This window comes from Xiphias gladius, chromosome 16 (genome assembly GCF_016859285.1).
Source record: "Xiphias gladius isolate SHS-SW01 ecotype Sanya breed wild chromosome 16, ASM1685928v1, whole genome shotgun sequence".
Taxonomy (NCBI): domain Eukaryota; kingdom Metazoa; phylum Chordata; class Actinopteri; order Istiophoriformes; family Xiphiidae; genus Xiphias; species Xiphias gladius.
In genome coordinates, this window is record NC_053415.1 from 28,194,699 (window position 1) to 28,220,000 (window position 25,302).

The 25,302-nt window shown below is 42.5% G+C and overlaps 2 protein-coding genes across 2 annotated transcripts in view; both read right to left on the reverse strand.

The window, feature by feature from the left end:
- Positions 1-6,895, reverse strand: part of ttn.2 (titin, tandem duplicate 2) — a 247,977-nt gene extending 241,082 nt beyond the window's left edge. Inside the window, exons 1-2 of the mRNA XM_040148607.1 lie at positions 6,716-6,895; positions 355-458 (exon numbers count right to left, since the gene is read on the reverse strand). Of these exons, the coding sequence (XP_040004541.1) occupies positions 355-445 (91 nt within the window). The 5' untranslated portion in view covers positions 446-458; positions 6,716-6,895. The remainder of the gene's footprint in view (positions 1-354; positions 459-6,715) is intronic.
- A 5,330-nt stretch (positions 6,896-12,225) lies between these two features.
- The window catches only part of ccdc141 (coiled-coil domain containing 141), a 46,040-nt gene continuing 32,963 nt past the window's right edge, over positions 12,226-25,302 (reverse strand). Inside the window, exons 19-27 of the mRNA XM_040149279.1 lie at positions 24,873-25,061; positions 24,585-24,768; positions 23,404-23,516; positions 22,086-22,256; positions 21,710-21,867; positions 19,539-19,773; positions 18,314-18,654; positions 15,489-16,910; positions 12,226-13,406 (exon numbers count right to left, since the gene is read on the reverse strand). Coding sequence (XP_040005213.1) covers positions 13,346-13,406; positions 15,489-16,910; positions 18,314-18,654; positions 19,539-19,773; positions 21,710-21,867; positions 22,086-22,256; positions 23,404-23,516; positions 24,585-24,768; positions 24,873-25,061 — 2,874 coding nt within the window. The 3' untranslated portion in view covers positions 12,226-13,345. The remainder of the gene's footprint in view (positions 13,407-15,488; positions 16,911-18,313; positions 18,655-19,538; positions 19,774-21,709; positions 21,868-22,085; positions 22,257-23,403; positions 23,517-24,584; positions 24,769-24,872; positions 25,062-25,302) is intronic.

Consider the following 25,302-nt stretch of genomic DNA (forward strand, 5'->3'; position numbering starts at 1 on the left):
AATAGAAAAAACTAAGTGATTTCTGTTTGTCAACACCATTTGGCTGAATATTCACTAACACTAACACTTTATTCACATTTTTTTTTACCCCGCGTGTTCATCCTGGATTTAGCAGATCCAGTACATTATGAGACTTTCAGCAATAATAAAACGCAATCTCAAAGCTTACAGGGTAAGACTCAAAGTACCAGCGACATCCTCCCCTTTCTTTTGTGGATCTGCTCTAAACAGTGTTACAGACTGTTGTACAACTAAAACAGCACATCAATAGAGGTGACATTTACAGGGACATCCACCCCGTTTGGGGCTGATTCTCTCCACGCGACAGTCAGTTCACTCAGAAAGCTTCCTTACCACTAACTTGAGCCTCGAACGTCGCGGCACTACCCTCAAGTGCCACGACGCTCTGTAGCGGCTGCGTGAATGTCGGCGCCTGTGTTGACATGTTGGTCGGCACCCTGCAGAGACGACAAAGACAACGAGACAAATGGTGAGAAAGCAAAAACACAAAACAAAAACATTTAATTTACACAGTTATCAAACGATCACAGATACAAGTATATACTTTATAAGAAATAAGGAGAAGCTCAAAGAACCAGACTGAAAACTGTAAAGTAAGAAATCGCTCTGACTGTCCTCTCCTTTTCAAAAAGCTTCAGCAGACGTGTGCACAAGTTTTAGTCTCTTTAGGTGTTTAGATTCTCCTCCATCATCAGGAGGCGTCTGATCGTCCCAGAATGATTCTGCAGCAGGACAGCGAGTCCAAACACACAGAACAAGGTGTCCTGCAGCAGATGGTCTGGCCCCCACAGAGCCCTGGTCTAAATTTCATGGAGTCAGTCTGGGACCACATGAAGAGACAGAAGACACTGACACAGACTGAATCCCCAGAAGAACTGAGGCAGGCCTCCAGGACGCTGGAACAACCTACCTACCAACAACCTGAAAAACTGTGAGCAGGTGTACCGAGGAGAACCGGTGCTGGTTTAAAGGTAAAGGGGGGTCACAGCAAATACTGGTCTGATATAGGTGTTTTCTCTTTACTGCCCTTTGGATGAAGTTCACGGAGAAACAAAAACTGCTCATGTCATTACTTTTGAAACATCCTCACAGACGGACACAGTACTGTGCATGTACTCAGACTGGTCTAGTTTCACCATAACCATCATCTTTCTTAAACCTTGACCACATTGTGTTCGTTGCCTAAACCCAGAAAGACATCGACCACAGCAATCTGCAGGCTAACATTTGGTAGTTAGAAGTACAGCCATGCATCTGAGGCTGATGGGAATCGGTTCTACAGGTATCACGGTTGACAATCGCTAAAGTATACGGCATCTGTTAGAAATGAGGCTGGTTATAAAGCCCTGATACTCATGTGTTAGCTGTGAGAACGTGAAGCACAAACTGTGCTGAAGTAAAGTCTTGACGGTCGGCACCGAATTCTCTCTCAGATCCAAACTCTTCTTTTCAGATCGTTCTCATTCAAATCATAACTCTGCCACTTTATTAGTATGAATGACGAACTGATCTTTTACTTCCCCCAGTTTAGAATTTAGAAGCAGTATACAAACATTTCATGCATGATTCATAACACACTACACTGCAGTTTCTAATCAGATGTGAGAACATGGTCCAGTGTTTTTCAATGGCCGGTATTAGTTCTAACTTCTCCTGTGAAGACCTGTTTTATACTGGTACCAACCTCAGGTATTTCATAAACAATGGTATCACAACATTTGAAATGACTCCCAGCCTGACCAGTGTAGTGATATGAACCAGGGATACTGGTAAATGTCAGGTCTATGAGTCTGTCCACCAGAGAGCACTGACAGGTTCACTGTCTTAAATGTCCCAAACAGATCTGGGTCCCTATTCTTAGAGGAAATAAAAGTAATACTTTAAAATTCAATTTGTTTTTAGTTATGTGAGTAAACTAATATTGGCCGATATATCTAATAAATCTTAAATCAATAAAAACCTAAATCTGATGTCCTGCTGGGTTTTGTTTTCTCTCTGACCCTCGACCTGTTGACGGCCAGACTCAGGCTGTGATAAAGCAGCAGCGGCAGCAGCTCAGATCGGGGGTTTGACCCCCCCCCGGGGTCTATTTTTAGGGGCTCTGTCCCTGGAAGTGGTCCAGGCTCCGCAGGGTCTGGCTGACAAACCACCAGCTGATCCACTGCAGAGCTCGCAGCAGATTAAAGCACCTGTTTAACTCCGGGGGAGCTGGTCTAAGGTTTCAGATCCAGCCTAGTTTTAATTAGTCTTAAAGGTGCATCCAGTGTAGTTTGTTTCGATTTTATGAAAATGACTGTTTAGTTTTTTGCTGATCAGTTTCATTTCAGCTCATGTACGAACTTTTTAACCATCAGGTTTCGTTTCAGTTCACAGGAAAAAACGTCAATTTATCTGCTGGTTCTTTTCTCAGTTTATTGATGAATCGTTTGGTTGATAGAAAAAAAAAAAGTTTCAGATGTCTCACTTTGTCCAGTCACCAGTTAAAAAACCCCCAAATATTCAGTTACCATCAAAATATCAGAAGAAACGACGGGGAGGTTTGAGAGGTTGCAACCAGCGACATTCAACTGTCCGTCGACTTCTGAAATTCTTCGTTATGTTTCTGTCGACTTAACGATCAATTCACTGACTAATCGCTTCAGCTCTGTTTGATAGTTTCACTGCAACATGAGAACAACTGGGGAGTATTTTTCACACACTCCAACCTGCTAGAAATGAACAGATTTTATTTTAAAAAACTGGAAACCTCTTTGAAATTCTGAACGTATCTCCGGAACCACATGCTCTGACCTGGAAAAGGATTTTGTGCGAGAACTGAGCCTGACGCGTGGAAATGTTGTCGTAAACCTTAATGTCTTGAGCAATTCTGACCTAATCTGGCAAATTAACTGTTTTCCTGACAGTTTCTACGGAGCAAAAATTTAACACTCAATTAAGAAGAAATATTCTATTTTGTGTTAATGTTTATTTTTCCACCGACGCTGGTTTGATAAATGACCCGTTTGAGCTTCATTCTCCTCAAATTAATGATCTGCCAGCTGATCTGTAACAGTACGAGTCAGCAGAGAAATGTCAAAGATGTGTCTCCATGACAGAGTCCATCCACCGGGGGGCGCTAACAGGTCTATTTTTACTCCATAAGAAGTCCCAAATAGATCTGGGTCAAAACTTTAAAAACCAAATTTAAGGATATTTGTCAAAAATGAACATCAGCTCGTTATCAGAGGAGTCGAGCGAAGTCCATGTGATGTGTGATGTCAGAAGTTAAACTTTACTGACTCTGATTGGCTCTAGTTCTTCCCTATTCAACTCTAATTGGCCCCGGTGTCTCTGTACTGGCAGCGGACTGACAGGAAGGGCCGAGGGCCGAGAGCTTCTGCCACCCTCCAACACCTGATGAAACAAACGGCGACGGATGCTGCTGTGCGACACCTCCTGCTCGCAGGTCTCCTCAGAGTGGCGACCTGCGAGCAGGAAATGCGTCCTCACCTTCACACGCTGGTCGTAGAAGAGACAGGAACACCTCCGACCCGTCTGATCTGATCTCACATTTCAGCTTCAAACAGAAAAATAAAAACCAAACGGGGAAACATCGGCTTGAATCTAAGAATGACCAGAAACCGCACATCGCACCAGATTTTCACGTTTCTCTCCAGACAGCCGGGAGACACGGGCCAAGACTTGCGACCCAGGATCCCCGGTTCATCTGTCTCAAGTCCCACGTGACATCGGCCTGCACAGCCACAGCAGACGACTCTCCAGAGACACAACGATCATGGTCTGTCCAGACTGAGCTGCCTCCTGGTTTTAGACTTCTCTTTTTTAAACTGCTGCTGAAAAACCATTTGTGCTTCGTCATGTTTATTGTACCATTAACTTGAACTAACATAATGAATCTATTAATCAATAAGTCAATCATCAGAGACTTCATTGGTAACTATTTTGATAATTAATAGTTGAAGTCATTTTGAAATTCTCTTCTCTCGTCTTCTTCAACTTCTCTGATATAAACTTGACATATTTGGGTTTTGAACCGTTGCTTCACCCTTCAACTGTTCAAATGAAAAAAAAAAACCTGAACACATGATGACCTGTTAGTTTTTCTGATGATTAACCCCAAACTTGAAATTTCACTATTTCAATCTTACTGAAAATTTAAAGGGAAAAAAATTATAATCTTAAATTTGTTTTTCTTTTAATCCCGAAAATACCTTAATATATTACAATCAATGAATTCACTCCTTAATTAGCACCAAATATCAGGTGAATCCCTGAATTTGCACTTTGTAAATTAAAGATTGTTTTCTTTTCACAATAAAATCTAATTATTTATCCATTAATCTACCGTATCATGGCTGTTAACTAACTGAATGAAAACCGAAAACCCCTTGAACTTTAATAACACCTCTGATCATTAATGGATTTGTCAAATAATTCAAATTAAAGAGTTATTAATAATTATTATTATAATCAGTTACGTCAATTAAGGGGTTTGGAAAATCAGGTTTTCAACCTGTGAACCTCCTTGTTTTTTGTTGTTGTTTTTTTTAATGGATTTTAACACGTTAAACTCCAGCCAAGATCTAAACATTGTTTTCTAAAGTCAGACAGATTTTCACATCTGTGAACCTTGACTTGTTTGGGTTGGGTTCATTTTATTCTCATTTAGTTTTTTTTTAAGTTTTCTCTCTATAGCTTTGAAACCAGATTACAGACTCTTTACAGCCTGTCCTGACTCTTTGTCCCGCACATGTTCAAACTTTAAACAAATCTCCTTCAGAAACCTCCTGGGGGGTCGACAGGTCGTGGAGACATACCAGGTTTTGTGCAGGGGTTGAATCAGGTTTCGGTAAATCCCCGAACCCGACGCAGAGCAGATCTGGTTCCAGCTAAACTTAATCCGATGACTCAGCTGCATGTTAACGGAGCGACTGGATGTGAGGTTCTTTACTGAGTATTTCCGTTTTCTGCCTCTACGAATTTCTACTCCAGCGCATTTCAGAGGGAAAAGTTAAACTTTTTATCGCTCTGCATTTATCAGATGCCATCGGCTCATTAAATGTAACGGCTTTTAAAATGCAGCTTGTGTGTTAATGCACCAGCGATAATTTTCCAGGAATAAGACACAGACACTAATAATAATGTGACACTCTAAAAGAGGCTATTCATTATTTCTTTCTGCATTTTGCTGATGATCCTTCGGTGTAGTTTTGAATGCAGGACTACTTTCACACTGTTGTATCAACACTTTTACTTCATTAAAGGATCTGAATCTTTATTCCATCTGTTATCGAACCAAAATAAAACCTCGAAAATGCCATTTTCTGTAGGTGAAAGCCTTTTTCATTCATCTCTTCCTCATCCATTCTTCTTCCTTTCAGGATGTTTAGCTGTTTGGTTTTTTTCTGATGGTTTGGAAAGTTTTCTGATTTTATTTTGTTATTAGGTTTCATCCACTACTTTCCTGCAACGATACAAAACATTTTCTGTAAAAATGTATTATTTGTGTTGTTTGCTTTGTATTTTGCCTTAGAAACAATTGAATTTTATTTATATTTACTTATATTTTATTAACCATTCATGTTTTTTCCCCTTTTAAAAATTTTTTACAATTCAGTGTAAACTCATTTTGTCTATACCCCCCCATGTCCTCCCCCAGTAGATGTGTTTTAAAATGAAAACTAAACATAGTTCATTCATTAAATAGTAATAATAGTTCTAATAATAACAACTGGGTTTCCCCCCCGAACCTCGTGTTATCAGTCAAATTTCTGGACTTTTTCTCGCTACATATACTTGAAGCATCGGCTCAAACTGGAAAATCTGAGTCAGCGTTTTGTCTCTCACACACTGAGGATTCATTTCTGGAGAGAGTTCAGCACTTTCAGTCACATGTTTTAAATTCTGTTTGCTCTTTTAACTCTTATTTCCACACAGATGTTTGAAAGGACGGAGCCACTGCGAAAATATGAAAACAGACTTTTTCTGTGGCAGAAAATCTACTTTCCTCTTCAAAATAAAGTAAATGCTACAGCATCAAATCCCATGGATTTCTAACTTTGTTGAAAAGTGCCGCAGATCAGGCAGACCCAGCCCCGCTCCCAACCCCCCGGGTCCAACCTACACTCTAAAAATAAAAAATAATCAACCCTGAGGACGGAGCAACAGCTGTTCTCTCGCTTCCAAAATAAAAGCCTCACTGAGGTGTCCCAGCTCTCACTCAGAGACTTCCTCCCCACTGAGCTCTGTGTAATGTTACGAGGGTGGGGTTTACATAAAACAGGACCCCAAACACTAAAAATAACAGCCCCCCCCCCGCGCAGCACGGCTCAGTTTGATTGACAGCCACCATGTGGCACATAGCTGGAGGAGCAACTGATAGCCCTGCTGCTGATTCCCTTAAAAAGCCATCAGCCGCCCAGCTGACGGTCCAGTCTGATGCTATCAGCGGCTATTCTGGGACGTCCCATTATAACCTTCAGCGTGGAAAAGCAGCAAAAAACCTTTCGTATGTTATGTCAGTGTCACTTTCTGAAAAGTGACTAAAAAACGAGTGGAGTCTGGCAGGAAAGGTTGAGTCAGGTCTCTGTCCATTAGAACACAAAGGTCTAGGTGCTAAAGTGTAAATCCAGCAGGCGTCAGTCAGCTGCAGCTCGTCAATCACAACACTTTGGGAAACTTTAAAGACACTTACTTGTGTGCACAAGGATGCCTGGGATGCCCGAACGAGGGCTGACTTCGGAAGATCAAAAACCTCTTTATCCAGAAAATGTAGTCAGAAAATCCAAACCCCAAAGAAAAAAACAAAACTACAGGCCGTCAGCGCCGTGTAGTTTTGTTTTTCCTCCTGACAGCAGTTCCTCCAGCCGAGGCGTCCAGGCCGGGAACGCTGACTCTGCTCAGAGCAGGCAGCCAGGCGGCAGGGGGCTTTATACCGCTGTGACATCACGGAGGATGGGCCGTGCCATTGGTCGGCCCCGCAGGACGCTGCAGGGAATCATGGGAGGACAGGGCAGCCATTTTATGCAACTCATCACACCTGTCAGCCAGTTTACCTAACACAGTGACAGACTTAGAGAGACGCGTCCAAATTTACTCCAAATGTGGAGGAACTGTGGGAATGAAACACCTGAAGACGTCCCCATTATAACTCACACTTCAATTCATTAAATCCAGCAATGGTCACCTCAACTAAGCGGTGACTCAGTGGGGTCAGAAAATATCACATAACACCCCCCGAGTCCATCAGAAGAGGAGGAAGACTCACTTTCAGAGTCTGGTCTGTAGTCCTGAACTGATCGGTGGATTCACCCAAACTTCGTCTGCTCCAATTTCTACAATCGATGATTAAATAATTGTTTTCTAAGCAAAAATGCCACAAATCCACTGATTCCTTCGTCTTCTCCTTCGTCCCCTGTGATGTCTGGGGTTCGGACTGTTGCTCACCGTGGACTCGAAACCTGCCAGATCAAAAATCCAGAAAATATAGAAGCAATAAAATAAAAGTTACAAAAATAGGGGATGTCATCAGATTGTTAACAGTCACAGTCCAAAACCAAACCTATTCACTTTATTATCCCAGCAGCAGAAACTGCCTCGATGCTCATTGGTTTGAGTCGGACACATGTTCAGAATAGTTGGTTCATAATGAGACCAACAAAGCAGAAACACTCACTACATTCCAACCAAAACATTGGATATTAATCCTCTACAGCTTCATTCTCTTCAGGTTGTGAATTACATTTCCATTGGAATTTAAAGTGGATCCGAGTTTTCTCCTTCTGCTGCATTTTATGGGCTCAGAGTGAAACTTGGCTTTGGTGTGAAAACGGAGGAAGTTAAAATGTTTCTGCCGATCTGATGGAAACATGTCAGACGAAGAAGAGCCTGTAAAAACTCAGCACCTGTGCTGTTGCCTTGTCAGCTACAGGTTCGTACTGCTGTTCTCCAACGGCCCCTAGAACTGTTCACATTTAGTCGAAGCAGCACTAGAGCTGAAACGATTAGTCAATCAACAGAAGAGTAATCTGCAGTTTTTCTGATAATCGATTCATCGTCTCTGTCATTTTTCAAGCAAAAAAAAAAACTGTGAAAAAAGTATTTGCAGATTTCAGCTTCTCGGAAGAGAAGACCTGCTGCTTTTCGTTGTCATACGTCACAGGAATGAATAATGGGTTTTTTTGTTCAAATAAAAGCCATGTGAAGACGTCACTTCCAGCTCAGAAAAACTAAACGATTCATTAGAGAATAATAATTGATAATTGATCATGAAAATGAAAGTTTTTTGCAGCCTGATTTGTCTCCATTAAAAGCTGCTTAACCAGCTGTGATCAGCTCCTGTTGCAGCGTAGCCGTGGACAAACAGACAACTGTCACTGGATCACTGTGACACTGAAGGAAACTTAAAAACAGGAAGATTCTCAATGAAGTTCTGCAGCCTCTTCTTCCTCTGGTTTCTAAGTGGATTTCTGGGGGTTTATTCTTGAGGGACATCAGAGATCATGATGTCCTCAGGAAGTGGACGTCCCCCTGAATCACATCAACGTGTGTTTCGTGTCTCTGAGCTCAGATCTGACTCACCAGGGTTAAAATGTCGTCCTGAACCATGAGTTAAATTACTGAGGAGCAAAGTGGAGACTTCATCCCACCTCCCTCTGTGATGATCATCCTGCCTGAGTGGAGCTTCATGGTCCAGGTCCCAGCCGACTCCGTCATCTTTCCCTCTGAGCCAATAAGATCACTGCTCAGCTTACGGAGCTGTCCCTGTCAATCAAAGTGACCAATAAGCAGCTCGCACAGACACACGAGGACCAAAGAGGAACAGTTGTACCATGATTCACATGTTAGACACACAACTACTGATCACTTTTCAAATGATCTATCATTTGTTATATTGATCTGACAGCTGTAATTAATGGTTACTTCACTACCTATGATGTCACATTAAAACAACATATGATCTGCAGCTGATGATACGTTAAATGAAGCTGATGATACTTTAAATGAAGCTGAAGAAACTTTACATGAAACTGAAGATACTTTAAATGAAGCTGAGGATCCGGATCTGCAACAAAATGTAATGGGTTCTCACCTGGTCCCTGATCCATCCCTCCACCAAGTTCGGTTCAGCAGTTTTTGAGTGATCCTGCTGACAAATAAACTAACAAACAGACAGACACAGAACCTGCTTAGTGAAGGAAACAAACACAAGATTAAATGGAGACAGATCAAAGTAGGTGATTTCAAAAATGTAATTATAATTAGTAATTCTTTGTGTCCTGAAGGAAAGGAGAAAGTACTGGTAATGGTTTTTCCATTATAATCATCACATTTACAATAACATTTACATTGGAAATATATATTTTAGAGATTAAAAGCAAAACCAGCTACAACAGGAGAAAGTGGAACCAAATGGAACAAAAACGAAGTAGATCAGTACTGTATTCTCCGTGCGCCAACCATTTTCTTCGGCTTTTTCTTTTTACTTGCATCAGTCATTGATGATTGAGTTTTTTTGAAAGAAAATAAAGGTTGAAAAATAAGAGTGAAAGAGAAAGAAAGGGGATGAAAACAAACATTAGTTTGTATAAATGAGAACAGACAGATTTTCCACTGTCCTCCACGTTGCCAACGCAAACGTTTTTGTCCAACTGTATCACCGGGGTCTAGTCAGGATTTTAGAAATCCTGAGTTAATGTCCCGGAGCCCCCAGCACAGTTGAGACCAGACAGCAAAACCAAAGTCTGTCATTTGTTCTTATTTGGTTATGTCCTACTCAGCTGCTCAGTTTGTGGAAGTAAATCCGATCTCCTTCTCAATGCTGTTTCACGGCAGCACCAGGGATGTAAAGGTAGTGGTGAAAAACGGACTTGTTTTATTGTATTTCTTAATCTAACTGGCGTGGTCCATTTTAAATACACTGGGATTAGATTATCCCAGAAGATTTATGTTAAACTATTGGAGGCAGTGAATTTTCCACGGGGCCTAACTGAGGCTGCGATGTTCACGCTCGTAGAGAACAGCTCTCAGTAGTTTCTCCACCTACGTCCCACTTCAGCTCGTCCATCTGATCACTGGACGTGTTTTGGCCCCCTCCGTCCTCCACCCCAGCACCACACTGACCCTCCACCAGAGAGCTCCAGTCCTCTCCGGGTGCAGGTTCAGCTGCTCTCTGACAGACTGCTCTGCTCTGGGACAACCAGGGATGAGGAGACTGAGTCTGCACCAGAATCCTTTTGCATCTGAAACCTTAGTGGTGAACTGTTTTATAATTTGACTTTTTAATTTTGCTTATTCATTATTTACAGTCTGTATTATTTCGTATTTATTGAATTTGTATTTCATATTGACTTGATTAACACTAATTATTTAACGTCTTATTCAGTAATATTATTACCAACATTTCTTATGCTAACAATTAATATTGATAGATTACATTTGCAAAGAGCAGTGGACAGATGCTGATATATGGCTCAGATGTGTTATGTATAATAATATAATAATACTGCAATAATGATAATAGTAATAATTACAATAATAATAATGTCTGGAGAAAGTCCCCCAACATTTCAGGTTCTTTATAGAACGTCTAAGGGATATTCTTCGAACATCATCATCAAGTAGCGATGAGGTCCCACAGACGTTCCTAGTAGAGGGCAAAGGGAATCCTACAGACCAACCTTCAGGACCAACCTGGGGGACGTTTGTTTGTCTGCTGGGATGGGAGTCGTAGCTAAACCTACCTCGAGGCTTTTACATACAGAGGCTTGAATCCTTGACTTTTTATCAACGAACGAGCTGTTTCCTGCGGGAACCAGGAGCACCTGAAATAAGTCACACTTCGCAGCTCTGAGGGAATCCTGCTTTCACTAGGAACGGCAGGAGCTGTATGATTCAGCTCGTTCTCCATTACTTTAGCTTTTTCACCATGTACCCATTACCTTCAGCTAACTGTTTCAACCGTTGAGCTATTTAATAAAAACAGGACAGCGGCGGCATGACGGATTCATTTTTTTATTTAACACGACGTCATCTTCAGAGTGAGAACCCAAACAAAAATCAAATCAATCAAAACAGGATGAGCCCTGACACAGAAACCTTTACTTCTCCGACCACGTTGTTTTCATTCCTTCACATTTGAGTCATTCTCTCTTTAATTAAAGCAAAAGCCCTAAAATTAGGGAACTGGTACATTAATTTTGGAGACCGCCTAAAACAATTTGACTGCTTAACAGAACAGAACAGAGGGAGGCCAAAATGCAAGTAGTCCTCTAAACCCCATTATTTCTCAGCCTTAGTTTAAGGGTCTAATATTAAACACATTACCAAAAGAGAGCTTTGGGTGAATCTAATTGACTTTCACATTAATAATTCACATTTCAATAAAATTTCTCATGGATTCAAATGAGACACTGGGCTGAGGACTTTGGAGGTTGTATTGAGGACAGTGAGGATTCTGTATCTCAGAACTTTGACTATCATAGAAAAAGACCAGTGTAATTAAACGAAGAAAGTCATATATTTTCATAATATTGACTTAAAGGTCCAAATTTGGAGTGTTATTTATTACCTGATCATTTTTTTGCTCATCTTAAAATTATAATTAGCGTCACTCACAATCTCAAGATTATGGCTTCACTTAATTTTGACATAGAAAGTGAAAATAATGACTGATCGCTGATTATGTAACTTACTATCTTAGAATTTTGGATCTCAAGTTTAAATTTTTGTCATTTTGCAACTTTCCATCCATTTTTCTGTGTTTTTTTTTTTTGTTCTAAATAGAAAATGTTATGGCATCATCATCATCATCCACATCATCATCATCATCATCTGTCATTTCTACCAAATTTTTTTCGGATGCTTTAACAACAGAACTGCAAAATCCATCCAGATTTAACTGAAATATATTGAACGCTTATTAGAATATAATAAAATATAACAGGAGAGGCAGTGATTCCTCAGAGATTACATGGGGTTTCTCAACCTTCTTCTGGCCTCCCACCCTGTTTTTAGGTCCCTAAAGTCTCCTGTGCCCCAACACTTAGACAGTTGTCAATTTTCTTGATTTTTCGGATTAAAAATTTAATCACAAAATTAATAGAAATATCAATCCAATGTGGGGTTCGGGCGCCAAGGTTGAGAAACTCTCGATTGAACAGTGTGTGTGTGTGTGTGTGTGTGTGTGTGTGTGTGTGTGTGTGTGTGTGTGTGTGTGTGTGTGTGTGTGGCCTCTTTCCATCACAGGAAACAAACGACCCGTAGATTCACACGTGGGTTTCAGTCTGAAGACGAACCTACATTTGGGCTCTGCTCAGGAAATGATGCTGAATCCAACTTCCAGGATACAACATCTTGTTTGTAACATGACAAACATGCGAATTAGTAAACCAGGACGTGTTTAGACCACAGAAGTAAGTGTGTTTCAGGAAACAGGTTATTTTCTGATTCAGAATATCAAACAAGCAAAACGAGTGTTGCTATCTCGTTATTTTTCCATATAAAATGTGTACACAGTGTTAGAGGATGTTTACAGTTTAATTTCGTTTCTATGTAACGTTCCAGTCCCTTATACATTTTCAAAGCTATTTATATATAAGTTATTTTCAAAGTTATGCCATGTAAATGTGAAAGAAAAATCAATTGTGGCCACACTTTTCCCCGATTAAGGATTTTTCTCTTTACTGCACTTTGGATGAAGTTCACAGAGAAACAGAAACTGTTCATGTCTTCTTTTGAAAACATCTTTACTTTTAGGGCCTAAAACTTCTGCACAGCGCCGTGTATCCAAAACATTGTGGTTCGTAACACACAGTGGAAACACAAGGCAAAACCTAGAACCACACAGGTTCTTATAAGTTCAGGTAATGGAGCTCCAGGTTACAGGTCGTTCAGTTCCTGTAGTGGAAAATGGTTATTAGAGTACAATCAGGTAAAGCACCCACAGCAGAACGCACAGTGTACCGAACCAGGTCTGCCAGTCCGCTCCGATGATGTCAAACACTTCGGCCACCAGCCACTCGTCACTGCTGCCGCTGTTACCAGCTGCCCGCTGCGAGTCGGGATGGTTGCTAGCTCGGGCCTCGTATAAGCCGCCATCCGAGTCCAACGCCTCTGGAATAAACGGGAAGTGTGTCCCGTCCTCGCAGGCCAGCGCTCGGCCCGGGCTGGCGGCTGACACGTCTCCGTCTTTAAACCTGGAGCGACCACGATGACAGGAGGTCAGACAGCACACAGCCTCGCTCAGAGCCAGGGAAGGCCTGACAACAGCTCTGATACAATACATATCTATAAGTCCTGTTGCGTTACAGGAACCCTGACTGCATCACCAGACGGCCACGCAGAAAATCTGCTCAGCGCTCAGTGTTAGCTTCACTGTTTCGTTCCTGCGGCACAAACAAAATAAAACCGAAAGCACAGTTAACTAGCAAACGTATGTTAATCAGTCACTAATTGTTAAAGTGAAAGTCAGAAAGCAAACAACCAGTGACTTAGAAAGATGAAATGTTATTATCAAACTGCAATATAACATTAACACACATTAAAATGTAACTTCACTTCCAGGCCACGTATAAATGCCTTTGTAAAAGCAAACAGGACTGGAAAAAGGGTTTACCCCAGCTCCATGGTGGTGAAGTTCTGAGCTGAATTGGTAACTGATGTGTTACAAGTAAGAACCAGGACACAGCAGTGGCGTGTGACGCCCGTGAAAAGGCCTGTGGTAGTAGTTTTCTACGCAAGCCGGCAGACCGAGATACGTCAACGCTCAACAGAAACAACGGTTTTATCCAACCGCCCCCCAGGATCAGCTCCCAGTTACGGTTCCTCCAATGCTGTGTAAGTGGTGTGACCACTGGTTGCTACAAACATCAAAAGAGGCCTTGAACATGCTTCTCCGTCTGTTTGCACAGGTATCGTTGAGAGACACTGACGTGACAGTTCTATTTGATACTTATACAGATTTTGTGTATTGTTAATGTTTTGAGTTCTCCTCCCGACCATCAACCAATCAGCTTGTTTCATACGCAGCACGTTGCCAACATTTGGGAGTAAATGATGAATCGAAACAACTTGCTACCGCTCCAACACAAATTTCACTTGGTGTGAAAGCGAACATTGGTTAATGATATTTAGCTAATGTTGAACAGCATGGCTGTGTAGCTTTTTAGCATGTTAACGGTCTCTTTTTCCACAGCTTGTGCTTTAGATTTTGTTCTACCATTTTGTTTTAAGCGTGCCGTGGCGCATAATAATATAATATAGATAATTCTCCATCAACTGATGGGAAGCTGTAAGGAGGCACGATCTGTTGGGGACACAACGTTTCCAGGTGAGGTAATCCAAGCTAAAAATATATTTACTTAACTCTTTACAGTAGGCTTACAGGATGATCAGCTGTTAAGGAGGATTTGTACAGTTTAATTAATTGGTTTCAACCCGGCGTATTTTCCATAAATGTGGTTGTTGTGCCTCTGTAGGTCGTGCTAAATTGCACTTGACTGCTGCTGTGGAGACTCGGGGAAACAAGGACTCATGAATCATTGCAAACGTTTGTCTCTGAGGCTGACTCAAAGAGGTCACAGAAAGTAGCCTTCGCAAAGGGATGTACATCGAGGGCAAGTTGTGGGCTGACCCAGTCACCCCGAATCACCGGCTTGCACTGATATACGATGTGTTCTGTGAGTCCTCATTTCCACGAAACAGAGGTGGCAAGCGCAAATTTAGCACGACCTGTAGAGTCACAGTAGTCACATTACCCTGTAGTATTACTGTGTGGATAAATATGGACCAAATGTGTCAATCACTTACAGTCACATTAACAAAGGTTTCTACTGAACAGATTCGTCACTCATAAGGCCATGCTCAAATTGGTACAAACCAAAACGTAGTGTAGGTTTGCATAACCGGCACACACCAGGAAATTTGAAAAAAACGAAACTGGTCTACGAGCCCAGGAAAGACTGTTATTGAATTATGTCAGTTTACAAAAACATCAGCAATGGGATGTTATCTTACTTTTTGGAGATGAAGATGGGTAAGAACCCAAAGGTCAAGTTCAATATCAAGATCGTGATTATGGGAACACAGAGAATAAGCGTTCCGTCCATTGCTGGTCTCTTTCAGGTTATGCTTTAAAATCAATTGTTGCCCTTTACAGGGTAACAAACAAGATCAAGGCTGAAATGGGTTTAACTTTAAGCGCAGCTGCAAGATTTATAATCCAATCAGTATGAAAGGCTGCCCCTGATCTTGTGCTGAGATCTTAACTGTCATTTCATAAGTAGTCTGCGTCACGTGCATGACAGTAATGTGAAGGAGACCAGATGTAAATATCGTCCACATTTAGACATAATCCAGGTACACAGCACATGGTTATGCAGGTGTAACGGGTGCCTCAAAATAAGATGTGTAGTTAATAATCTGATAAAGCTTGTGTGTTATTGTGGAGCTGGTTGTATGCTACCCACCGGGTGAGCATGGGTTCTGGGTCTCCCGTCACCTCCACCTCTAGCGTCACTGGAGAGCCCTCCATGACAGTAGCTCTGGAAAGGGGCCTGGTGAAGCAGGGCGGGCCAGGTTTAGAGGCTTTTCCCTGGGGAAGAGACTCTGCCTGGGCCTGGGGAAGAGGAGGAAGAGGAAGGGGAGGCCCTTGGATCCGAGGAGTAAGCCTGATCTCCTCACGGATGGCCATGGGCTGACAAATGTCTGGGTCTTGGTCTGAAGTTAGTAGATGAGGTGAAGAGGAAGGGGGTGTGACATGCAGGTTAGCCTGCTGAGCCAAAGCTTGGGTCTGTGTCTTGGGCTGAGGAGGAGCAGCAGGCTTGGCAGGGCTGCTGGGGGTCATGCCAGGGTCATGCACACACTGCTGGGTACAGGTGGAGGTCAAGGACTCATGGTGGGAGTAGACAGTCTGCTGGCTCTGCTTGCTGCTTAATCTGTTACTGTTGGTAATGGTACTGCTGGATATACTGATGTCGCCGATGCTGATTGGCTCTGGAAGTATTGGGGCGTGGACTTCAAGTAGATCGCCACTACCCCGGGAGAAGGGGCTTTCAAGGTTTGACCTGAGAGTGCTGCTGACCTGTGGCAAGCTCTTACTCTGAGATAAGGGGCTTTTGTGGAGAGACCTGAGGCTGTTGCTAGCCTGTGGCAATGTGCAATAAGTGCTTGAAGGGGAGCATTGGAAGTAAGTGGTCTTCTTGGTAACCATACTGGTGCTGGTGAGACTCTCCGTTTGAGGTTTGGAGACTGGGGATGCTTCCTTTCTGGTTTGGCAGGAATTTATGTCCCTATCCAAGCCAACATCTGAGTAAGGGAAGGACTGTGTAAAACTGTCTTGACAAATGACAGCTCTGGTTTGAGGAAAAGTAGTGCTGCATTTGAGGGACATAGTGTTTTGTGGAGGGCTCTTGTACTTGTGGAGATCAGGGTCTGAACCATTAAAGGGCTGAGGACAATAGCTGGAGTTGGGGAGGGTGGGGCTCCGATCGAGCTCTTCAGGATGGGGATTGGGATCAGTTTTTGGAAAGGTCTCACTTTTGGATGTGACATTTGGGGTGCTCTTACTCTGGGTACCTGTACTCCTCTGAGGCTGGTTATACCGCCTGTTGTGGTAATTTAATAAGGGCTCAGTTTTTGAAGAGCTCTTCCTCTCAGAGACATCATTATCCTCGGTGTAACAACTGTCTGTAGTGTTACTCTTGTGGATTGGTTTAGATTCAGAGACAAAGTTGGGTACAGGCCCAAGCGGAGAGAGGTCGGCACTCTGAGAGAAATTAGCTGTGCTAGTCTCTTCAGTTCTCAAGATGGTGCACAGAGTGCTCGTGAGGAAGCTTGAAGCAGGAACTGTCAACGGACTCTGGACAAACAAACTGGATTCTGATCTGAACCTGTAACACACACAAAAGAAAAAAATATTAATTCAGGATGGTCTCGTGGTGGATTATTTGGGTACACCTCATACCAAGAAACTGCCACTTTCAGATGTGGCATGGGACCATGTCCTCAATGACCTCCTCTTGCCTCCTGTCATACTATTAGTTTATCCTTTAGTAAGGCTAAGTATCTAACCTCAATGCTTTTTGAGTACCGACCGAAATGTGACAGCACTGAGTGTCAAACTGTCATGTACTGAAAGCTATCATATGCTTTGTCAGGTCTTGTTTACATATTCTTTGACCAGATGTTTCCTGACTTCAGTCATTACTAAAAGAATACAAAGCATGGCCGCTTGTGTTAAGACGAAGTGTAGAGCGCAGACATCCGCAAAATTTGTTTACTTCACAATAGCGAACAAAGATCTTGATTAGATTGAGACACTGCTCTGTTCAATTACTTTGGAGCTATCGGTACAAAGCCAGAATCTTTTGCCTGACTTTGGCTTGTTTCAAGACAACGCTGCAAAGGTATCGGTATCATTTTGTTTATCGGTACCCAAACTCAGGTATCATACAGACACCAGTATCGAAGAATTTCAGGTGATACTCAGCCCTATCCATTACATGCAATAAAACCTTTAGAGGCCTACACTAAGTACCAAACCTTTCTCGACGGAGTAACCCAGTCTGCCAAAATGACAAAACATCTTTTGATGCAATATAATATTCCACACCAAATTCAATTCATATGAATGGAGCTGTCACAGTTAGGATTTATCTGAAGTAGTGTCAAAAAAGTCTGTGACACTTTTCTACCAAGTTCTTGATTGGTAAACTTTGAGGTGAATTTGCTCTGCCAACAGCAGCATTTATTTTGCTGAAGGGATAACCATACTGTCAAGCTATCCTTGTAGCCTAATTTTATCAAGTTCCTCCCGCAGCCTGCAGGGCTCAGTAGAAGGTGGAACCGTGACCTCTATTAGGGGATTTAGGGGACAGGTTAGCAACATTCTTATGTCTGTTGACAGACATTACTGTACATCCTGGTTTGGTCAGACCAGGTCCATAAAGTATTGATTGTTTCAGTTTGGTGTGAAAAGACAATGAACAATCGGCACAGAGCCCTGACCCCTGCTCTTAGTGGGAGCAAATCTTGCAGCCAGCTTCAATGTCTGCTTAAAAGTTTGAAGCCAGAAGAGTGTAGGCTGTTAGAGCAGTAGATTAATGTCCACTGTGTCGCAATGACATGATACATAGTCACATATGGAGAGAATGATTAGGGGTCCACAGACGTATGGCCACTTATTGCTGTTTGCTAGTGATGTAGCTAGCTTCTGCCGGTGCCTACAATTGTAGCAACATAAAAAGGAATCTTGCTCTGTTCTGATGTGACTGTGATTTATTCTAAAACAGACCTAGTGCTGCAGTGAAGACTGGTGGGAGGAGTTGGATAACCCTCTGTCTGACTGGACTCTCTCGGTCGTCGGACTGCACCAGTAGCAGCACCAGTTCCACTGTGCTCTGACTGGGCATGGTACTGTTGGTTGTACTGGTTGATGTGGATGCTGTTGGAACTCAAACAAAAGCCCTCCTCATTGTCTGACTGGACAACGCTGGACTCTGGTGTCTCTGCCAGCGACGGCAAGGAAATGTCGTCAGGTGACGCACACTCGTATTCATCATTGGACAGCGAGTCCTCTGTCATCACTTCTTGTTGCTGCAGCTCTGCCTCCAACAGTTCTCCTGCTGATGCATCCTGGGTAAAAAGGACTGAGTATTAGACTGATAAATTGCTGCTGTTTATAAAGTATGTTCTGCTCACTGACTCAGGAACAAGGAGGTTTGTACACTTAGTTCAATTTCTTTGTCCATATATATCTGACTTGTTTAAATTATACTTTACACCAACTCCCATTTACTCATTGAAGTGTCCAGGACTGCATCTGAGGTTTCGGGAGTTTGTGGGAGATTCCTGTTTAAAACTCTAAGCCAATCAGAGCTCATAAAGAGGATTTCTGCAGACTTTAAAACTTTTCAAGTTTTAAAAAAGCTTTTCAGATAAAATTGACTTTTAAGAATTGGTTTAAAAGATGCAACAGGTTTAGTCTCAGGCAGGGAGGTCCAAAGCTGAGAGGCACAGACAGACTCTGCTCATGAGGGATTAACATTTTGATAGTCTAAATCTGAGTTTGACCATGTTATGCCTTAAACATTTGCAAAATCTTAAAATTGATTCTAAAACTCACAGGGAAACAGTGCAAAGATGCAAGATAGTGTGAACTTCTATAGTGATTGACAGACCAACACACTGGGATCGTAGCGGAGCTGTCAAAAAAAGGGGCCAAAGAAAAGAACTTTAGATTTTGAATCCTTTTAGTTGCAGAAATTCTGAGCCATACAGCTCTTGAGGTATAGATGAGGAGTTGGGCTGTTTTTTACAATCACCAGGTTAAAGGGAAACGAACAGTTGGGTATCAACACTATAGAGATGAAAATTAAAGCAGTGTTTTTGAAATATGTAGCACAGTAGCAGCATGTAAATGGAAAATAAAAGAGGATCTGAAATCACAACATGTGGGATGAACTCTGTCAACTAACATGTAGCTGTGTCGTGTGTGATCCCCAGGCAGTGGACACTACCTGCTGTCCCGGTATTTGCAGCTCCTTCCTCTGAAACTGCCTCTGGATGTCAGTGGGTGACGGGTCAATCGAAGGATGAGGGGGCGCGGCTTTAGGCTTAGTGTTGACAGCCTGTAAATGGCTCTGGATGGCGTGGACCCGTCGGTTGGGCTCCACTGGGGAGCAGGAGAGGCTGAAAGTGTGGTTGGAGCAGTAGGTAGAGGTGAACCTCTCACTGCTTAACTGCTGTCTGTGGCTGAAGGAGAGACGACACAGTGAACCTTCATATTTTGAAGTCCAGGATTTCATATAGACAAAACTTGAACCAAATGTTGTCCTTCTATAAATGAATAAAAGATTAGATTACATTACATTATTAGCCACGTTAGCAGGCTAATGTAGGTTGGTCGTTCCACCACTTTGATCCAGGCTGAAATATCTCAACAACTACTGGATAGATTGAAATGAGAGAAAGTAGAAATTTTGCACTGAAATTCTTGATTTCCAGAGGATTAATCCCAATAATTTTGATCACCTGATCATCGGACACTTAATCTAGCATCACCAACATGTCAAAGTTTTCACTTATCCTGTGAAGTATCTCAATATCTGCAAGATGAATTGATATAATATTTTGTACAGATCATCATGGTCCCCAGAGGGCAAACCACAGTGACTCTGGTGATCCCCTGACTGTTTTTTCTTGCGCTACCATCAGTTTGACATTTATGGTTTGGAGTGAAATATCTACAGTTATTGGATGGATGCCCTCTGCTTCCGCCCCCTTTCCCTCCTAGTCTGGAGCTTCTCTCTCTCTGTCTATCCTTTTTTACAGGATTGGTATCAGGTGAGCAGAAGTCGGGCTGAAGCTGCAAACCATCTCCAATCACCACACTGCCAGATTATAGACACTGCTACACAGTCAGTCACGTTCCAGCCTTTTGAATCTTGTTACTTGTTAAAGCTTTTGCTAACTTTTATTTCCCTCTGCCTGCAGCATTCACAGCTTGACTCCTGCCTCTGTCCCTCTTCTGTTCAGCCTGGAACCCGCTCTGGATCACCCTCATTCCCCAAGATCTCTGGACTCATTGTGCTCTGCTCCCCTCTGCCACTGCCCCTGTTTTGCCCTGCTCAGCTTCCCTGTCTCCGCCTCAGTCTCAGGCTGCAGCTGCCAGCCCCCCCCCGACTACAAAGACTCTGCTACCCCTCCCTTCTATCAAAACTCAGTTGTTAATAGATTATTTATTGTACCCAGTACTTGCCTCAGCCTCTGTGTTCTGCATTTCAGAAAACTAATGCCTTAAGGGGTCTATCATTAAATTTGGTTCAGACATTCACGTTTACCAGAGGATGAATCTTACTGATTTAGGTTACCCCCAGACTTTTCATGTTGTGAAAAACCATGTGGAGAACTTGAGGGAAATCTGACGTTTCTGTTGGTTTCATATGTTAATGTGAGGAAGGTTCCAGTCTCCTCATGGGTCCACAAAGACTTGACGGTTTCCTCTCTTCATGCTTCATGTACGTCAGCGTTTAGTCACTCAGTCTGTTTCACTTTGCTTTTTATCCACACAGCTACTTTTACACCAAACACAACAGAAGAGATATTTTGGACATGTTTCAAGTTTCTACTCATATTTTTTAAGCGTAAATAGCAATTTCGATTAAAACACACTTATTGTACGTTTGACCTGAGAGTGGAACTGGAGGAAAAGTCGTGCGATTAAATTCAAAGGGCTCATCCCATGTCCTGATTAACCTGTTAAGGAGCCCCTGGGCAAAAACCTTGTTCCCACTGTGCAACAAGACCTCCTGAGCTGAAACCACTCTTAATATGTTTTAGTTCGTAGTAATTTGATTAAACACAACTATTTATGCTGCGTGTGAGGACGATATAAACCAGAATAATAAAAGGTCTCAAAAACAGTCACCGGGCCCCTCCACAACACAGGGCCAGATCATTAGCTAATAATCCAGGACTCACTGTAGTTGATGTTGTACTTTAGTAGTGCAAAAACTTTTAATTGCAGAAACCGGTGGAGGAGGATGCGCCCAGGGCTTTTGAGCCCCCTAAGCCCTGAGGGGCCCCAAAAGCCCCAGGTGGAGGGCAGTTGCCCACTTTGCCTGCTCAGTACCGTAGCTGTGGTTCATCCTTTGGGGAGCAGGAGTATCAGCACTTTCATTCGGTGTACCTGCTCTCTGAGAGGACTTTCTGTCTGTCAGCCTCCTGACTGCTGCTCTTCCGTAACGGTGGCTTCCTATTGGCTGCAGTCTGCCTCTTCACGGGTACCTCCTTCCCATCATGCTCGGCGGTCAGTTCGGGGGTGTGGCCTGTCTCCTTCAACTCATACTGGAAGAAGAGGACGGATTCAGATGAGCTTCAATATCTTACTAATATCTTATAACATATTGCAGCCTTACAATATCACTGAAAGTCAGATGAGAATATGACACATGCTCTCCTGTTTATGGAGCTCAGTTCTTCTAGTTTTTACGCTTTTTAACCAGAAAGTCTAAACTCTTCTTATTATTGATTATTGATTATTATTGATTAGTGATTATTTTTACCGTGTCAGCAGCCTCCTGTGTGCTGCGGTTATCCGCCTCTCTGTTTCCCTTCGACTTGTTTTTTTCCTCTTCATCTTTCTCTGCTGTCTCATTCTCTCTCCTCTGCTCCATCTCTCCCTCTTCCTTCATTTCTTTCTCTCCGTCGTTCTGCTGCACTTTGAGACTCTCCAGCTGAAAACACCACAGTGATATTACTGCATTTAAACACTCATTAAGGTCAATAATCTGCAGATTATGTCCTTATTGGACCAGATGTTTCTTAAATGTGTATTATGTGTGTAGTATGTGTGTACGGCGCCTATAAAAAGTATCCACCCCTCTTGGAGGGTTTTAATGTTTTATTTTTTTATAACATTAAATCAAAGTAGACTGAATGTGGCTTTTTGGCACAGATCAACAGAAAAAGACCCTTTGATGTTAAAGGAGATCTAAATCAATTACAAATATAAAAAGCAAAACAGACATTTCCATAAGATTTCACACCCTTTCATAGGACACACCCAAATACTGCTGTATCTGGAAGGTCCAACTTTGGGTGAGTGAGTATCATGACAAAACCTCCAGAATGAAGACAGAGGGACACCCGAACCAGCTTTAGTGGAAAGGTGATTCAAAAACCCGAGTCACTGGAGTCCAGTTCAACCAACCCTTAAGAAACGGAAAGACTGGTAAAGCTGTAAATCTGAGTAGAACAGGCTGTCCCCAAAAACTGAATGAGCAAGGGGGGGACTAGTGAGGGAGTCCACCCAGAGACCCTTGACACCTCCGACTGAGTTCCAAGGTTGAAAAGTTCAGATTGGAGAGACTGTGATTGATTCACCAGTTGCAGCTTTAAGGGAGGGACACAAAGAGAAAGCCCAAACTCACATGACATCAGGGCTACAGTTTGCCTGAAAACACAAGAGACTCAGAAGTCAGCTGGAAACACGTTTCTTTGGTCTGATAAGACCAAAACTGAGCCTTTTGGCGATCAGACTAAACACCATTTTACACTGCACATCAACAGAAAAATAGCATCCCTATGGTGAAGCGTGGTGGTGGCAGCATCATACGGTGAGGGTGCTTCTGCAGAAACATAATACAGACAAACCCTGGAGGAAAACCGGATGCAGTCTAAGCAAGATAATGAAGTACAGAGTCACGGCTACACAGGAGGCTTCAAAACAACAGTGTCAATGTCCTGAAGTGGCCAAGTCCAGAGTCCAGACATTAAAGGGTCATTATCTGTTGATCTGTGACACATTAGATCTACTTTGAATCAATGCTCTACGAGCATAAAACATGAAAACTTGGTTGTACGTGTTTTCTGTTGAGTTACCTTCAGTTTGGCCTCCAGCTCCATCAGTCCATCACTGAGCTCTCTGATGGACTCCACCATCTCCGAGTGTTTACTGACTGTCTTCTCTATGTACCGCCGCCCCTCCTGCACCCCTGAAACCCACACACACACACACACACACACACACACACACACTTTTAAACTTGTGTGGATCAAATCCATGCTCAGCAGTTTTTCTCATAGAACCTTTAAATATTAGATTTTCAATCGATGAAAGTGCATTTCTTAGAATTATGGAGGAAATTAGGTTTTGTTATGTACTTGGTGATTGTCTAATGTTCATGTTTTTTGGAAATGTATGTAGTTACGCCCATCACAACAGCATTGTACAACAAAATTCAGACCAAAATAAATTCCCTCTAATGGACTTGCTGAGGATCCTGTCTGGATCAGTGATTCCCAACCAGGAGAGTAAACCCGTGCAGTTTCGGGGGGGTAGATGGAAACACCGTAGAGTGGCGCAGCTAATTTGAAACACTAGAAATTCCGATCTGATTAAAAAAACACAACTGAACAATGATTTTTTTAACAGGTGACGAGTCTAAAAGGTTCAGAACCACTGGTTTAATCTTTAAATATGCACAATATGTTTTATAAGTAAAAAATTCATCTGAGAAGTAACAAGTACGATGAATGTGGTTCCTTAAAAAGTACCACATATCCTTCTGAAATGTAGAAAAGTAGAAGAATAAAATAGCATTAAATAAAAAGTCAAGTAAAGGTACCTCAAAATTTAACTTGAGTACAGTACTTGTTTAAATATACTTAGTTACTTTCCACCACTGCTGAACACTACATGTTGTGATCAAGAGTATAGAATCTAGTTGCCGGCAAGCGCAAAAGTCCAAACAGTCAGATAAAAGTAAAGAATAAAAAGTTTGAATAATTAAATATGTAACAGAGAAATGACTAAAATCATTAGCTACAAGTAATGAGTAGTGGTACAACTACAAAACTGACCAAACTGAGAACCAATTGACCTAAATACTGAGAGTTCAAATTTATGACAAATATACTGAAACACCATCCACTTTATATGATCGACAGTGTTTAATTCTACGCGGCTGAAGTCAACACGTGAAGTCAATGAAGGGTTTCTTGAGGTCATCTGACAGAAGGGGGGCATATACCTGTCATCCTCCTGCTGTGTTGTTACTCACCGTGGAGTCTGAGAGCCAGCTCCGTGATCTGACGGATCCTCTCGTCCTGCTGAGGAACCGTCGGCCAGACGAACTTCTCAAACTGCCGGTAGAGAACAGAGACGGCTTCTGAGCTGCGGCACTGTGAGGAAAACTTCCCGACGCGAGCGACGGTTGCGCTCGCCTCCTCGCACCAGAACTGATACTATTAATGTAAAACAACACATAAACATACTTTCTTAATTATTTGAACAGGTTTTTAAACTCGCTGTCGTTAATCAATATACATTTTTAACGTGTATCAATCACCTCCTCCATGGCTTGATGCAGTCTGCAGGTCATGTCCAGCGTTTTTTGGTGTTCGCTGACACTTCGCTCAAACTCTCCCATCTGTCTCTGCAGCTCGTTGACGGCGTCCTCCACCTCCCGGGCCACACCCCCGTCCTTGACCTCTGACCCCAGCTGGACCGTCACAACCTGCAGGCGTTTCCTGAGCATCTGCAGGATCAGACAGAGCAGAGCGGGACAGACCCACCTCTCTTTTCTCAACTGCTGCAGTTATGTTATATATGATATGCGGGTTGTTAAAATCACACGGCCAGCCTGTAAGAGTCGTAAGGTGTTTTCATCCACCGGTTTTTATGCAAAGTTATAATTTATACACAAACAAACCAGAGAGGAAACAGGAAAGCCCACAATCAATACAAAAAAGGTTTCACACTTGGCTGAGGTGGAAAAG